This window comes from Coturnix japonica, chromosome Z, assembly GCF_054131305.1.
Source record: "Coturnix japonica strain WE chromosome Z, WE-NBRP24, whole genome shotgun sequence".
Classification (NCBI taxonomy): Eukaryota; Metazoa; Chordata; class Aves; order Galliformes; family Phasianidae; genus Coturnix; species Coturnix japonica.
The window spans coordinates 20,307,466-20,325,454 of record NC_140702.1 but is presented as its reverse complement, the minus strand read 5'-3'; the positions used below and the strand labels follow the sequence as shown (position 1 = coordinate 20,325,454).

The 17,989-nt window shown below is 46.1% G+C and overlaps 1 protein-coding gene across 5 annotated transcripts in view; it reads right to left on the bottom strand.

Moving 5' to 3' along the window:
• Nucleotides 1–17,989, bottom strand: part of HAPLN1 (hyaluronan and proteoglycan link protein 1) — a 95,082-nt gene that overhangs the window by 16,257 nt on the left and 60,836 nt on the right. For all 5 annotated transcript variants that reach the window (XM_085528744.1, XM_032441294.2, XM_085528743.1 and 2 more), the window contains one exon: nucleotides 2,049–2,423. In XM_085528744.1, coding sequence (XP_085384870.1) covers nucleotides 2,049–2,423 — 375 coding nt within the window. The remainder of the gene's footprint in view (nucleotides 1–2,048; nucleotides 2,424–17,989) is intronic.

The following is a 17,989-nucleotide window of genomic DNA, read 5'->3' as shown; positions in this document are numbered from 1 at the left end:
GACAGGATGACTGCAGGGGCATAGAAAGTAATGAATACACTCCATGAACTACTTCGATCTGCATATCTACTGTAAATATAAGTGCACTTTAGTAGTTATAGTTTTAGAATGAATCTTCAGTGAAGCTTCAAACCAGAAACCCTGGATTTAGTTACCCTAGTTGGAACTGATTTGTTTTATTCTAAACCAACATCCTCAATAGTCTTATTTCACTTCTTGAAAGGTTAGCTTTTACCAAGACGTTTCACAAATGATTATTTTCCAACTCCCTGGGAAGCTTCACTCTGTAATGTCAGATATGAACAGACTGACACCCTTTAATGTCAAAAGTAATTAAAACAAAATACCATTCCGTGTGTTAAAATGCATAAATTTCCTTTGATCAGAGATTGGAACAGTCTTGTTAAAGAAAGCCATAGGATACTTTTTTCTTCCTACATCCAATTTATTTCTTTATTTTGAATTCAAGGAAGGGAAACAGGAAGGAGAGGTGGTGCTGGAGAGGGTGGACTGGAGTTGGCATACTTCAAAGGCAGACACTGCTTAGAGAAACAGCAGCAGGCTGAAGGTGTCTGTCAGGAGGTAGAACCTAGACCTTCCATACAGTAAGCTGGTACTCTATCACTAAACAGGCAAGGTAGAAAAGTCTCCTTTTTAAAGTGGTACTTAAGAGACATGTTTCTCCAGTGCACACTGATGACTAACTTCTGTGTGTTGTCCTGGGAGCAGCAACTTTCAGTTGTCAGAGCTGAGAGGCCTCGCTGTGCTCCAGGTCTGCTAAGGATGAATAGATGGCTCCCTGAGCAACCTCATATTGCTCACTAGACCATCTGTGCATTTAGCCCTTAGTTCTGGGCACTGTCAGAAACCATGTAACTATTGCATGTGGTTAACAAATAATATTTCTCATTGTTTTCTTACTCCAGTATCAATTCTCTGCATGTACACAAGGATTTGTACCAAGCTCCAGGCAAAGTTTCCCACTGTTGCTGCTGCTGTTAGTCACTGCACCTTTCCCAAACTATCCTGTCACAGCTGCACGTGTTTGCCCTGGGATCTCGTTGCTTCTAGAAGCAGAAAGCTAATGAAAATTTACTCCAAAGGCACAATGCTAGTGGCACCAAAAAGGTACCTGGTCCAGATAAGCACTGTGATGAAGACTGTACTCTGTCTCTGACCATTTTACACTAGAAAAAAATTCATAATATCATGAAATGCTGGGAATTATCAATATTTGGGATCAAGTGGTACAGTTACTTATCTGGACAAGCTCTAAGCCTGACAGAGGCATATGTTAGGATATGGAGCCTATCAGAAGAATATTATCACATGCCATTTTGCAGGATTATTGAGCAATGCTACATCCCACTTTGCAACCGAGGAACAAGCTCCAGGACAGCCTGCAAAATATCATTTTAAATCAATTTCAATAATTTTACTAATGCTTTCTACCATATTGTGTACAAAAAAATTGCTGAGGGAAATGACTACCAGAGCCCACGTGTAGGAGCTGCCTTGGCAGGCAGTATAGAGATTTACTTTATGTAATTATAAGGCTTGAAATAAACAAAGCTATTGTCTCTGTAAAATTACTTGGAGATTTTCCCTGTTTGTAGGAAGATTTTTATCTTCTTGATAATCTAAAATGTCCCGAAGTTCTGTAAAATGGCTTTTAGGAGAATGCTTTACATAATTTTGACTAAGTCTACTGCAAAAACACACAGCAGTTTGTGTAGAATTAAGGGATCAAATTAAAAACATATGGAGTCCTTCATACTGTTTGGTCATTCTTTTTTGGCTCCCTTTGCAATGGTGCTCACTGGGAGCAGACTATGCCGTGGGCTAGTGTAAGTTACAAAAGTCCTAATGTTCTTCTAATTTACGATAGCTGCTAGAGGCTGTCAGGCCAAGATCCCCAGGGCACAGTGAATCCCACTTCTCAGTTGGCTGGTATCACTATCATATAATACCAGCAGTATTAGAAGGAAAAGCAGGTATTCTTAAATGCTATTCAAATATAATTGAAGTATAACTGAGGCGCTACCTACCTTCCAAATTCAGAGCTACCACTGCTGTGTCGTCCTCTAAACCTTCAATCACTTCGCACTTGTATCTCCCATAATCATCCAGCATGATATTTGTGATTATAAGAGAGGCATCATTCTCACTGCTTTCCCTCAGAAACACTCTGCCTTGATACTTTCCGTAGCTCTTTCTATGGTGTCCCATTGCGACAAAGACGTCCACTTCTTTGAGGTAATCAGAGGTGAGTTTGGTCCACTTGACCCGGATTTTGTGGGTTCCTGAGCCAGCTGTTGATGTGTGTTCATGGTAAAATTTACAAGGCAGTGTGACGTTGCTGCCCCGCTGAGAGAAGATCTTAGCTTGTTCTGCTACCACAAGTAGGCGGGGTCCATTTTCTTCTATAATACAAGGTGAAAAACAAAAAAGAGAATTAGTCTGTGCTCCACCTTTTACAGAATGGATATGACCAATGCTGTAACAAACATTATCTATAAGCACGAAAGATCAGTTCCATGCAACCATTCATGCCTATGCAGTACGACATAAGAACTAGTTACATAAATACATCCATACTCGGCACTTTACAGGCATCCTGTATTTGCCTGTGTGTTGTTCCAGAGCTGTTCATCAGCGCTACCCTTTCTTCCACAATTCAGTATTCCTGTGCAGGACTTGATATGGCATCCAGCAAACCATTCTCATGAAACATGAAAACTGTTTTGGTGTCAAACAGCATTTTTGATATTGACATGAAAACTGCCAGTATAATTCTAAAATAGCCTATTTTCCAGATGCATTTTATTCTATACCTACCTAGAGTTCCTCTTCTAACATATTTCCACTAATGTTGGGAAGTCCATTTTATCTTCAAGTCAGTAAAATCTTTTCCTGCCCTTTTTCCTGATAATCTCAATCTTATTCTCTACCTCTTTTTCCCAGTATCCTTCCAATTATCACTATTTCACCTTTGGTGTTATAGTGTGACTTCCCACACTGACCCACACTTAGCTAGCAGGCTCCCTTCCTCCTCAATCTTACAGAAGATTCCCTGCTCCCTTTTCTCTGCTGCTGATGCTACCCTGTGCAGTCACTATGCTTAGGACAGTCATCCAGAGCAGGTGCTCACTTCCAACCGTATCTGTCTGGGGCTTCCTTGATAGGCTGTGATGCCTTGGGAAAGCTCTGAAATGCTCAAGTTCAATGGTGGCAGTCTGCTCTATTACCCACATGTTCAAATATTACTTCCTTCTTTCAGTAACTCTTCTTCCCTCTGATTAAGCAAGCTCAGTGCTTCTGTAGGTATTGCTGTCTTCTATCATCAAAGCCACCAGCTGAAACTGGCGGTGAATCAAAAGTACACACTTGCTAGATAAGAATTACCAGCCTCGCTGCATACAGCTGTTTGCAAAGAAAGATACTGCAATTCTCGGTGTCTCTCCAGCATGTCAGTGAGATAGCATAGGAGTGGGATTTCCAGCTCCATGGGATGATCACTTCCCTGATACTTATAGCAACACTACTTCTGATACAAGCCAGGATGCCCCCGGCCTTCTTGGCCATCTGGGCACACTGCTGGCTCATGTTTCGCCAGCTGTCAACTAATACCCCCAAATCTTTTTCTCTCTTCCAGTCACTCTGCTCCAAGCTTGTAGCACTGTGCTGAGTTGTTGTGACCAACGTGTAGGCCCTGGCACTTGCTCTTGTCGGACCTCACACAACTGACCTCAGCCCAGCTATCCAGCCTGTTCAGATACCTCAGTAGGGCCTTTCTTTCACCAGGCAGATCAATACCTCCTCCCAGCTTGGTGTCATCTGCAAGGACACTGAGAGTACACTCTGTCCCCTTGTTTGGATCACTAATAAAGACATAAAACAGGACTTCTGAGGAACACCACTAGAGTAGGATATGCTGTACCAAGAGCATCACTATTAGCTGTGTGGGACAAACCAGACAGAGTGCCTACAGACTGAGCAAGCTTGAGTGCTGCAAGCTAGGTTAATAAGACAGGAGACCCTCCTAATGAAAACCACTGCTGTAGGGTCCCACACCATTCTTTATTCATGGCAATCTTTCTCGTGTAAACAGGGCATGGGGTGCTCTGGCAAGCAGAGCGGTGCATCTGAGGAGAAAGGTAACCTCAGGCAGGGCACAACAGTAAGTGTTGCCAGTCCTGTTGTCATAGGAAGAGGAGAAGGAAGACAGGAGAGCAGCCAGGATAGCTTCTTTGTTGCTTTCCCTGTTTCCATTAGGGACAAAGAAGTCCTACATGTGTCTGTCTACCTTGGGAGGGGAAATGTTATGTTTTTGGGTGGTTATTGCTGAGAAATCTGAATCAGAGCTCAACTATGTAGTGTCTTTAAACTGAAACAGGCAAGCTAATAAATATTAGCAGAAAGGACAGGGTTGGAGGGAGAGTCTGACTCAGCTGTTAGCACTCACTCTTTCTAACAACAGCTTGGTGGTGCCAGCAGAGCTGGAGGATTGCCCAGAGCACTGTCACCTCTGTCAGCATACCAGCTGACCCCATGCCTCTCCTGCCTGCTGCCCACCTGCCCTCTGGCCCTTGGCTCAGCTGATGCCAGTCTGGGTGCCAGGAAGTGCTGGGAATAGGAAAGACAGCACAGCTTCTCTCAGCCCTATGTCCTGAGGCACCATAATGCAGTGAGCAGTGATCTGTGATGAGACAGAGACCTGATGCTGGGAGGTGGGTAAGCACTGTGCTCAGCACGTCAGGGTAATGTGAGAGTCCAGCTCACTGCTAGAAGAAAAGGATACTTATTTTTTTCCCCAGGACTGCTTTCTTCAGAAGTCCCATCAGAGAAATTGTGAGCTGAATGGAGGGTCCAACTATAAATTCTGTAAATTGCAGATAACACTTTGTTTAGCAGTTGCCTTCATCAGAACAGTGTGGGTCCTTTCTACTGATGAGACAGACTTTGTACACAGCCACACAAGTGTCTCGGGTGGTGGATGAACACGGTAAAGAACATGCTGAGATTTGGAGCAGAAATGGCAAAAGCAAGACTGTTGGTTCTGATCATATGGTGGTAAAGCTCAGAAAATTCTGGGTGTTCCATGCCTGGACATGCTCAGGGCCAGGTTGGGTGGGGCCCAGAGCAGCTTGAGCTGGGAGGGAAACCTGCCCATGGCAGGGGGGTGGAACAGGGTGGGTTTTAAGGTCCCTTCCAACACAAGTCATTCTATGATTTTATGAGTCTATAGTTCTGTGGTTCTACGATTCTGTAGTTCTTGTTGCTGTCAATCTGTATATGCCTTACCTTGACTTCAGCAGGGTTCCCATTTCAGTGACACTAAATGGACTTGCTCTCAATAGCTGGCCTATTGATTTGGTTCCATATTTTATTGCTGGACACATACCCAGATGTTTTGTTTTGTTTTGTTTACTTTTGACTGGCTTTTGTGTTCAAGAGTAATAGCAAGCCAGGTTTGGAAGGAACACAGTGAAGGGCAGAGAAAATGAGTCAGTCTGTGGCCCTTGGCAAAGAACTTCATCCACTTTATCCATCAGAACTGACCAGAATCTTGTGCTGACTCTGGTACAAAACTTGATTATTCCCATATTTTAATGGAATAACTCACAGGGAGGCAACAGGGGGGAGAAAAAAGAAAAGGATTTTTAAGATTGTTTTGTCAGTTCAAAATCATGAATTGCTTAGAAATTCCACCCTGTTAACAAACCATTAAATGCAGTATTGATATAAACACGTATGTACACGTGCATTACTCAAAAACCCTTAAATGAAGAACATTATGAAGTATTACATACCCTTTTTCCCACATAATTTGGCCAAAAAACAAACCCCAAAAAGCCAACATCAAAATCTCCGTACTTTGACTGCATGACTAGGAAAAGCTGTTCAGATCTGGCTCAAGCATCAATTTCATGTTGTTTATATGAAGATAAAGAAAACACAGATACTAAACTCACAGTTTTCCATCTCTAAATTGACATGAAAAAAATACTCTGTTATTTTAATGTTTTTGACATACAACTGGTAATAGAGATTCTTGATAAATCTTAATTTACAAATTCAGATAAAGTCTTCCAAACAACAACACACTTAAAATACCCACTATACAAATGGCAGATACATCTGTCACTCCTGCATAGACATGAAAAGATGAGGCAAAATGCCTTTCCACTGATCCCACCCTTTGATGCTGACTAACACGGTGGAGGAAATCTAAGTGTTTGCATTAATGCTAGCTGAACTATCTAGAAATCCTAACAGTGTGTAAAATAGTGAGGGAAATAATAGAATTAACTTTCTAAACTACCACCACCTTTTACCTTAACATTTTATATTTACTTTGGTATAGATAATGAAATTGAATGAAGACTGTTGTTTTCTGGTATTAAACCTCTGCTCGACTCTGTAGCTACAGCCCTAATTTTGGGTTAGTTCTAATTTTGGACAAGCTGCTGGGAAAAGGAGCAAAGTTTGTTACTAATTAACAAGTATTAGTATCACCACCTCTCAGAGGTGTGTGGGAGGACATAAATGGCACAAAGAAATACGAGCCATGGACACTCTCCGGTCCTCACAGTGGAAGGGCTCCTTAAGTCTTACTACCATCACAGGAGAGGAGAGCACTGAGATTTATAGGCTGGAAGTGTAGTCTTACTTTGAATAGTGAGCCTGAAAATGTATTGATTAGGTCAAATACAAATCCTCATCAGCCCCAAAAGGAGAAGCAGATCAATAGCTCTTCTGTACACAAGACAACATTCTTGGGTTAGTGAAGAAGCATGAAGAGTGACAAAACCAACATACCAGACAGAAACAGCATGGAGTTTCTGAATTACCTTTAAATGTGGTGTTTGTGAAATTATACAGCAAAGAGAAGGCAAACTGACGTTTTAAACTGATGTTTATTGTAAATCCTTCTACTTCTGTAATAGCGTCTCATGACCCAGAAATACTGGTACCTGTGATATAAGGTCTAGTAAGCAGACCTGAATGCCTTTAATGAAGCCAACATACAAATAGAAGGCAAAGTTGTTTTTTGCTGATATTTCTGTTACATGGTGTTGCAATATGCTGCACTGTGAAGGGGAAAGTAAATTGTGCAGATGTGAAAGAAGCAGCTCAACTACAAAAAGAGACTGCACGATGCAGGAGGACTAGCGAAATCATCCTGTCCCTGTACTCGGCACTGGTGAGGTTTGACCTCAAAAACTTCATTCAGTTTTGGGCAACTCAGTACAAGAAGGACATGGAGATGCTGGAGCAGGTCCAAAGAAGGGCAACAAGGCTTGTGAAGGGCTTAGGGAAAGTCTTATGAGGGGAGACTGAAGGAACTGGGGCTGATTAGTCTGGAGAAAAAGAGGCTGAGAGGAAACCTTATTGCTCTCTTCAAATCCCTGAAAGGTGATCCCAGCAAGAGCAGGGTTGGTCCCTTCTCACTGGTGACAGGTGACAGGATGAGGGGAAATGGCCTCAAGTTGCTCCAGGGGAGTTTAGGTTGGATATGAGGAAAAAATTCTTTACAGAAATGTTTGTTAAGCACTGGAATAGGCTCCCTGGGGAGGCGGTTGAGTCACCCATCCCTGAATGTGTTTAAAAACTGTTTGGATGTGGTGCTCAGGGACATGATTTAGTGGAGGACTGTTAGAGTTACAATAGTAGGGTTTGGTTGCAGTTGGACTTGATGATCTTTAAAGTGTTTTCCAACCTGAACAATTCTATGATTCTGTGATTCTATGATGATGAGATAATCTAAAGTCTCCAAAAAGGCAACAAAATTAGTGAGAAACTAAAAGAAATATCTCAAGAGTATGATGTATGATATCAAATCACTAGTTTATCTGCCCTCTTCTTAGGTATGTGGGTGGGATCTCCTAGGAAAGTGTTCTTGAGGACATAGGAACAGAACAGACCTAGCAGCTCTTTAGGGACACCCTTCTGAGAGAACAAGAGCCCTCAATCCCCCAGTGGAAGCAACTGAGCAGAGGAGACAGGTGACCAGCATAGCTGAGCAAGGACCTGCAGCTGAAACTGAGGAAAAAGAGGGAAATGTACAGGAAAAGGAAGCAGGATTCTGTAGCATAGGGAGAATATAGGGACATTGTCAGCATAAGCACATATAAAATCAGGAAAGCCAAGGCACAGATGGAGCTGGACTTGGCTTGGGATGTAAAAAATAACAAGAAGGGGTTCTTCAAGTACACAAGCAGGAGGAGACAGATCAAGGAGAGCGTTCCCACTCTGACAAATGAGGATGGAGAAGTGGCTTCATCAGACATGGAAAAAGCTGAGGTTCTCAGTAAGTGCTTAGCCTCAGTTTTCACTGGTGGTCAGACTCCCCATGTCTGCCAGGACCCTGAAGACCTGGGGGTGGGTGAGAAGAGTGGATTCTGTCCCCAGTGTAACAGTGCAAGAAGTCTAAGAAGTTCTTATGAAACTGAAAGAATGTAAGTCCCTTGGGCTGGATGATATCTATCCTTTGGTTCTGAGAGTGATGGCTTATGTGGTTGCTGAGCCGCACTACATCATATTTGGAAAATCCTGGCTGTCCGGTGAAGTCCCCAACAAAAGGAAAAAGAGAAATAAACTTTCAGTTTTAAGAAAGGGAGAAAGGATGACCTGGGGAACTACAGGCTAGTGAGCCTCAGTTCTGTACTGGCCTTCTATGATGGTGCGATGGCATTGATGGACAGGGGAAGGGTGGTGGATGTCATCTACCTGGATTAGTGCAAAGCCTTTGCCATGGTCCCTCACCACACCTTTCTCTCTAAATTGGAGAGGCATGGATGTGAAGGATGGACTGTTTGGTGGATTAAGAATTGTTGGCTGGTTGCAGCCACAGCACTGTGATTGGTGGTTCTGTATTGGGGCAGAGGCCAGTCACAAGCGGTGTCCCTCAGGGGTTGGTTTTGGGACAGGTGCTCTTCAACATCTTCATCAGTGACACAGATGATGGCATCAAGTGCACCCTCAGCAAATTTGTAGACGACACCAGGCTGAGCAGTACAGTTGATACACTGAAGGGAAGGGAAGCCATCCAGAGGGATCTGGACAGGCTGGAGAAGTGGGCCCACGTGAAAGGTGCTGCACTTGGCAGCAATCCCAGGTGTTTATACAGGTGGGGCAAAGAACGTCTTGAGAGCAGCCTTGTGGAGAAGGACTTGGGGGTCCTGGTAGACAAGAAGCTGGACATGAACCAGCAGTGTGTGCTTTCAGCCCAGAAGGCCAACTGTGTTCTGGGCTGCATTGAAAGTGAAGAGGCCAACAGGGAGAGGGAGGTGATTGTCCCTCTCTTTTCTCAGCTCTTGTGAGGCCCCATCTGCAGTACTGCGTCCCAGCCTGGAATCCCCAGCACAAGAAAGACATGGAGCTCTTGGAACAAGTACAGAGGAGGGATACTAAAATGATAAGAGGGCTGGAGCACCTCTCCTATGAATAAAGGTTGAGGGAACTGGGCTTGTGTAGCTTGGAGAAGAAAAGACCCTGGGGAGACCTCAGTGTGGGCTACCTTGAAGGGGGCATATGAACAGGAGAGGGAATGGCAGTTTACAAGGGTGGACAGTGATAGGACAAGGGGGAATGGTTTTAAACTGAGATAAGGGAGGTTTAGGTTAGAGATTAGGAGGAATTTTTTCACTCAGACAGTGGGGACGCACTGGAAAAGTTTGCCCAACAAGGCTGTAGATGCCCCATATCTGGATGCAGTCAAGGCCAGGCTGGATGTGGATCTGGGCAGCGTAGTGTGCTGGATGGTGACCCTGCACATAGCAGGGGGATTTGAAACTATATGATCATTGTGGTCCTTTTCAAACAAGGCCATTCTCTGATTCTCCGATTCTACAATTCTATGATTTTCTTCCTTTGTCCAGTGACACTGTAGGTCCATCCCAGTGAGGTACAGCCATGGGAGAAACAAGCCATGGAACGTGGCTCACCACGCCCAGCTACTGTGATGTCACAAAGCCTTCGTGGTCACACAGCCACTGGTGCTGCTGATGCTGCTCAGTTGCTTCGCAGACGCTGGTGCTGCTGGTGACTTGGTTGAGCTCAGGTCAGAGTGACGGCTTGAGAGCGACATAATTCTCAGGAAGGTGCGATGATGAGCCCGAGGTTTTTCCTACTCCTCGTCTTCTACTTGCCCTTCCTGTTTACGGGCTGCCTTGCCCATTCCGGACGCCCGTCCTGGGCCACGGGTATGTGGGATGTGGATCCCCAGGACATGGAGAAGCCGGACACTGGCAAGGCAAACCGGAACTACCTACCCTACTTCCTGGACCAGCTTTGGTCTTCGTTTGAGCACCTGGATCCACTGGGATACATGGAAGTGCTCTACAAGAACAAAACAGAGCTGGGCCTTTTTGTCGTGGTGATTTACATGTGGAGAACAGCCAGGAGGTGCAGCGGAGAGGTGAGTAATGGAGGTCAGGCAAGCCAGACCGTGCCTGAGTTTCTCAGGAAGAGGCACAGCCTAGAGGTAGAGATCTCAGGCCCCCAAGGTCCCTGCCCTTTTCATCACGTCCCCTGCTCTGTCACTTCCAGGAGAAGAGCCAGACACTCTCAGCTGCCCCAGGGACACACTGCCAGAACTGCTCCTGCAAACGCTGCAGGCTGCTCTGCCAGCTGAAGGCAAACCCTGCCCTGATGGAGATATACCTCGAACATCTGAGACACCTGTAGGAGGATCCTCCCAGGATGAAAGAGATGGCAGAATCGTGAGAAGATGTGGAAGAGAACAGACACTTTTCTCTGCATACCAGCACAAGCACAGCTCCTGAGTAGAACAGAGAAGCTGTAAACGGAAGGTGATCCTGCCAGAGACACCATCACTGTGCTTAGGGAGGGCACTTCTACAGGACAGGGAAGGAGCAGGAGCCTACCCAACTCCGGAGAAAACAAGGCCGGAATGAAACAGACCCTTAATACCCCTCAATATTATTGTATACTTCTAGAATAAATAAATTGGATTTTATTACACCAAAAGCATGCATTTGCTTTCTGTCATTCTCTCGTAGCATGAGAGAGGGTGATTCTAGAGTAATGGCTTGTTTCCACCTCGTTTTCTGGTAAGGAGTACTTTTCTGAACATCGTGGTGTCTGAAATAGTGAACTGTAACCCAACATAAAGAAATATTTCAGTAGTACTTCAAAATTATGTGAATCATCTAGCGTATCTTCAGCACAAAGAAACCCGAACACTGAAGAGTGCTGCTGACTGCTGGTAATGCCACTCAGCCCTACTGCCTGTGGACACAGGACTGGGGCAAGCATAGGTCATGGGACACTGAGGCAACAGCCCTGTGCTGGCACAGATACTCCTTACTGAGCATTTTGGATCACAGCCTCCTGGGCCCCAGTGGACAGGCAGATCACAGAATCACAGAATGGTTTGGGTTGGATGGGACCTTTGTGACCACCTAGTTCCAACCCTTCTGCTATAGGCAGGGACAGCTCCCCATGACCCAGGTTGCTCAAAGCCCCATCCAGCCAGGCCTTGAACGCCTCCAGAGAAGGGGCATCCACAACCTCTCTGGGCAACCTGTGCCAGTGTCTCACCACCCTCGTGGCAAAGAATTTCCTGTCATGGAATCATCATAGAATATTCAGCGTTGGAAGGGACTTTTAAAGGTCACCTATTCCAGGTTCCCTGCAATGAACAGGGAAATGCACAGCATCATCAGGTTGTCCAGGGTCTGGTCCAGGGTCTGGTGATGTGATAGGGCCCCCCTGCTCTGTGATAGGCTGTTAGCAGAGAATATATAAGGAGAGGTAAGATGCAATGAAGAAGACAGAAGCCATTTTTGAAGCGCTTTGCTCTGAGACTGATGGTGCTGTATTTGGCCCTGGGCGAGTGTGAAGCAGTATTCACCGAGACGAGCTCACAATCCTAGTAATCACTGCAACACAGCCATGGGAGAAGCAAGCCATGGAACGTGGCTCACCACGCCCAGCTACTGTGATGTCACAAAGCCTTCGTGGTCACACAGCCACTGGTGCTGCTGATGCTGCTCAGTTGCTTCGCAGACGCTGGTGCTGCTGGTGACTTGGTTGAGCTCAGGTCAGAGTGACGGCTTGAGAGCGACATAATTCTCAGGAAGGTGCAATGATGAGCCCGAGGTTTTTCCTACTCCTCGTCTTCTACTTGCCCTTCCTGTTTACGGGCTGCCTTGCCCATTCCGGACGCCCGTCCTGGGCCACGGGTATGTGGGATGTGGATCCCCAGGACATGGAGAAGCCGGACACTGGCAAGGCAAACCGGAACTACCTACCCTACTTCCTGGACCAGCTTTGGTCTTCTTTTGAGCACCTGGATCCACTGGGATACATGAAAGTGCTCTACGAGAAGAAAACAGAGCTGGGCCTTTTTGTCGTGGTGATTTACTTGTGGAGAACAGCCAGGAGGTGCCGCGGAGAGGTGAGTAATGGAGGTCAGGCAAGCCAGACCGTGCCTGAGTTTCTCAGGAAGAGGAACAGCCCAGAGGTAGAGATCTCAGGCCCCCAAGGTCCCTGCCCTTTTCATCACGTCCCCTGCTCTGTCACTTCCAGGAGAAGAGCCAGAGACTCTCAGCTGCCCCAGGGACACACTGCCAGGACTGCTCCTGCAAACGCTGCAAGTGGCTCTGCCAGCTGAAGGCAAACCCTGCCCTGATGGAGATATACCTCGAACATCTGAGACACCTGTAGGAGGATCCTCCCAGGATGAAAGAGATGGCAGAATCGTGAGAAGATGTGGAAGAGAACAGACACTTTTCTCTGCATACCAGCACAAGCACAGCTCCTGAGTAGAACAGAGAAGCTGTAAACGGAAGGGGATCCTGCCAGAGACACCATCACTGTGCTTAGGGAGGGCACTTCTACAGGACAGGGAAGGAGCAGGAGCCTACCCAACTCCGGAGAAAACAAGGCCGGAATGAAACAGACCCTTAATACCCCTCAATATTATTGTATACTTCTAGAATAAATAAATTGGATTTTATTACACCAAAAGCATGCATTTGCTTTCTGTCATTCTCTTGTAGCATGAGAGAGGGTGATTCTAGAGTAATGGCTTGTTTCCACCTCTGTCATGGTTTTGTAATTTTGTAATTTTGCTATCAGTATTCCACATCATAACATCATGTAAAGTATGGATACTTCTATTGAATGTGCAGTTGAATGTGCAGTCCACAGAAGAAGACTACATATCCCACAGAACAACAGGGGTAACAATAAATCACGGGACCCCAGGACTCTATATAATCTCGTTTCCAGGCTGGAGTGCCCTCCTTCTTCTCTCGAACCTCTCGGAGAGTGGGAAGCGTTCCAGCCGTGTCGCCTAAAGTTCACAGTAGGCCTCTCGGTTTTCGGGGACTCTCTCTCTCTGTTTCGTTCGATTTGTTAGCCTCAATTATATTATATTGTGTTATCTTGTATTTCGATATCATATTTAGTAAAATAAGTTTTTCCTCCTTAGATTGTCGCTGTTTGATCCCACTCCCCTTTTCCTCCTCCTTTCTGGGCCCCGGGTGGGGGGCCCACGGGGTGGCTTCCCCTGTCACGGGCATAGGTAAATCTAAGTAACCCGTGACAGATTTTTTGGTGGAGGATGCGGGCATAGAGCTTTTTAGCTTTTAGAACAACTCTCTCTTTACTCTTAAAGAGCTTCGTTAGGGGAGTGTTATCTTTTCGTAGCTGCTCACTGAGAACGTGACCTTGAAATACCAGACAAATTGTCAACATTAAGGGCTGCTGTACATTCTCAGCACTGCTATCTAACTTTTGTGTAGAAAACAAAGGGATTTCTTTCTCCCTTAGAGCAAAGTTAGCTAGCTCTGACTTTTACAGAGCCTGCCAGCTATGAATCCACTCTTCATCCCAGTTGCTCTGTTTAAGGGATTGAAAGCAATTATGATCTTCTTAAAGTATTGGTCAACTATTAACACCATAATTTGGTGTTGTGGAACTGTGCAGGTATATAGCCTAATAAGGTGGATACTGATGGAGACACCTGCCTGGTACTTTTATGAGATGTGGTATGGTCAGAATTTTGGCATCTACACCCCAGATGGAATTGTGAATCTTACAAACACTTGCATCCCAGATGGAATTGCGAATCTTACAAATACTTGCATCCCACATGGAACAGGCAATTTTACAAACACCACCATGTTTAATCCATTGTACAGGCTAAAAAAGCCCTTTCTTTTTTGGTTGTACTCTCAGATTTCCACACGCCTTTCAATAACTGAGATAGGGTTCATACTTGCATCCATGTTATCACTATCAATGAATGCATATATGTTCCTATGCATGCGTTCTATGCGGAAGTATCCTCCAGAACCAGAGAATGATGACTGGCAGGGAATATGGAAAGGTTTAGGAAAAGTCTTAGAAGCATGGGGACCCGCAGTGTCATGGGATTTCACTCTTGAACACCTAAGGGACCCTAAGAAATTAAGTGAGTATTTGGGTCAGAGATCTAAGGAGGTAAACCTTATGTGGGGTTTGGCTTATGCATACTGTGCTTTGTATCATACTATTCTGGAGAGAGAGAGTTTCCGATCTGAGATTCAAGCCCAAGTTAATTCTGATCAGTCACAGGAGGCATCAGTAGCAATGTCAGTTGCCCCTGTGGAAGGCAAGAAATGGAAACGGGTGTCCATGCGTCTAGAACGAAAAGAAGGAGAAGCAGAGGGGGGGGGCAACAGAAGACCCACGTGCCGGGCATGGAGCAGTACCGAAAAAAGCAAAGGCAAAAACCAAGAGGCATGAAGAAGAGACTGATGAGGAGGAGGAAATCACCTATCATCGACCTCTGAAGCTGACTGAAATCCAAGGCTCAAGAAAGGAGTTCACACGGCGTCAAGATGAAGGTATCCTTGCTTGGTTGCTTCGCTGCTGGGACAACGGGGCCAACAGCTTGTCTCTAGATGGTAATGAAGCTCGCCAACTAGGAAGCATTGCCCAAGATGCAGGTATTGACAGAGGGATTAGCAGATGTTCGGATGGAGCTGCCACTCTCTGGTTGCGGCTGTTAGAAGCCGTGAGAGAAAGGTACACCTATAAGGATGCTTTGAAGCCTAAATTTAATAGTTGGAATACCATCCAAAAAGGTATCCAGTACCTGAGGGATCTGGCCATGGCGAAAATGTTGTACGACCCTGATCCAAGCGAACATGATCCTGAGAGAGTGAGGGCCGATCCTGACATGTGGCAGAAAAACACAAGTACAGCACCAGAGAGAATGGCACAGTCGTTGGTAACAGGATTTAAAGGATTCGGGGACAGATGGCCCCGAGTTGTTGAGCTGATTATAATGCTTCAAACCGTCGATCAGCAGCTCCCCCAACTGCATGCCACTGTTTCTGCCATCTCACGGCTAGAAAACCGAGTAGATGAAATGTGCAAGAAATTGTTTCCATCAACAAATCGTAATGATCCCGTAATAGTATCAGAAACAACAGATTAAGGTCAATCCTCGTACGGGCCACCAGGTCTAATGAAGAATTTTGTAATTTTGCTATCAGTATTCCACATCATAACATCATGTAAAGTATGGATACTTCTATTGAATGTGCAGTTGAATGTGCAGTCCACAGAAGAATACTACATATCCCACAGAACAACAGGGGTAACAATAAGTCACGGGACCAGGACTCTATAAAATCTCGTTTCCAGGCTGGAGTGCCCTCCTTCTTCTCTCGAACCTCTCGGAGAGTGGGAAGCGTTCCAGCCGTGTCACCTAAAGTTCACACTAGGCCTCTCGGTTTTCGGGGACTCTCTCTCTCTGTTTCGTTCAATTTGTTAGCCTCAATTATATTATATTGAGTTATCTTGTATTTCGATATCATATTTAGTAAAATAAGTTTTTCCTCCTTAGATTGTCACTGTTTTATCCCACTCCCCTTTTCCCCCTCCTTTCCGGGCCCCGGGGGAGGGGCCCACGGGGTGGCTTCCCCTGTCACGGGCATAGGTAAATCTAAGTAACCCGTGACAACCTCGTTTTCTGGTAAGGAGTTCTTTTCTGAAAATCGTGGTGTCTGCAATAGTGAACTGTAGCCCAACATAAAGACATCTTTCAGTAGTACTTCAAAATTATGTGAATCATCTAGCGTATCTTCAGCACAAAGAAACCCGAACACTGAAGAGTGCTGCTGACTGCTGGTAATGCCACTCAGCCCTACTGCCTGTGGACACAGGACTGGGGAAGCATAGGTCATGGGACACTGAGGCAACAGCCCTGTGCTGGCACAGATACTCCTTACTGAGCATTTTGGATCACAGCCTCCTGGGCCCCAGTGGACAGGGAGATCACAGAATCACAGAATGGTTTGTCTTGGATGGGACCTTTGTGACCACCTATTTCCAACCCTCCTGCTATAGGCGGGGACACCTGCCCATAACCCAGGTTGCTTAAAGCCCCATCCAGCCAGGCCTTGAACGCCTCCAGAGAAGGGGCATCCACAACCTCTCTGAGCAACCTGTGCCAGTGTCTCACCATCCTCGTGGCAAAGAATTTCCTGTCATGGAATCATCATAGAATATTCAGCGTTGGAAGGGACTTTTAAAGGTCACCTATTCCAGGTTCCCTGCAATGAACAGGGAAATGCACAGCATCATCAGGTTGCCCAGGGTCTGGTCCAGGGTCTGGTGACGTGATAGGGCCCCCCCGCTCTGTGATTGGCTGTTAGCAGTGAATATATAAGGAGAGGTAAGATGCAATGAAGAAGACAGAAGCCATTTTTGAAGCGCTTTGCTCTGAGACTGATGGTGCTGTATTTGGCCCTGGGCGAGTGTGAAGCAGTATTCACCGAGACGAGCTCACAATACTAGTAATCACTGCAACACAGCCATGGGAGAAGCAAGCCATGGAACGTGGCTCACCACGCCCAGCTACTGTGATGTCACAAAGCCTTCGTGGTCACACAGCCACTGGTGCTGCTGATGCTGCTCAGTTGCTTCGCAGACGCTGGTGCTGCTGGTGACTTGGTTGAGCTCAGGTCAGAGTGACGGCTTGAGAGCGACTTAATTCTCAGGAAGGTGCGATGATGAGCCCGAGGTTTTTCCTACTCCTCGTCTTCTACTTGCCCTTCCTGTTTACGGGCTGCCTTGCCCATTCCGGACACCCGTCCTGGGCCACGGGTATGTGGGATGTGGATCCCCAGGACATGGAGAAGCCGGACACTGTCAAGGCAAACCGGAACTACCTACCCTACTTCCTGGACCAGCTTTGGTCTTCGTTTGAGCACCTGGATCCACTGGGATACATGGAAGTGCTCTACAAGAACAAAACAGAGCTGGGCCTTTTTGTCATGGTCATTTACCTGTGGAGAACAGCCAGGAGGTGCCGCGGAGAGGTGAGTAATGGAGGTCAGGCAAGCCAGACAGTGCCTGAGTTTCTCAGGAAGAGGCACAGCCCAGAGGTAGAGATCTCAGGCCACCAATGCCCCTGCCCTTTTCATCACGTCCCCTGCTCTGTCACTTCCAGGAGAAGAGCCAGAGACTCTCAGCTGCCCCAGGGACACACTGCCAGGACTGCTCCTGCAAACGCTGCAAGCGGCTCTGCCAGCTGAAGGCAAACCCTGCCCTGATGGAGATATACCTCGAACATCTGAGACACCTGTAGGAGGATCCTCCCAGGATGAAAGAGATGGCAGAATCGTGAGAAGATGTGGAAGAGAACAGACACTTTTCTCTGCATACCAGCACAAGCACAGCTCCTGAGTAGAACAGAGAAGCTGTAAACGGAAGGTGATCCTGCCAGAGACATCATCACTGTGCTTAGGGAGGGCACTTCTACAGGACAGGGAAGGAGCAGGAGCCTACCCAACTCCGGAGAAAACAAGGCCGGAATGAAACAGACCCTTAATACCCCTCAATATTATTGTATACTTCTAGAATAAATAAATTGGATTTTATTACACCAAAAGCATGCATTTGCTTTCTGTCATTCTCTTGTAGCATGAGAGAGGGTGATTCTAGAGTAATGGCTTGTTTC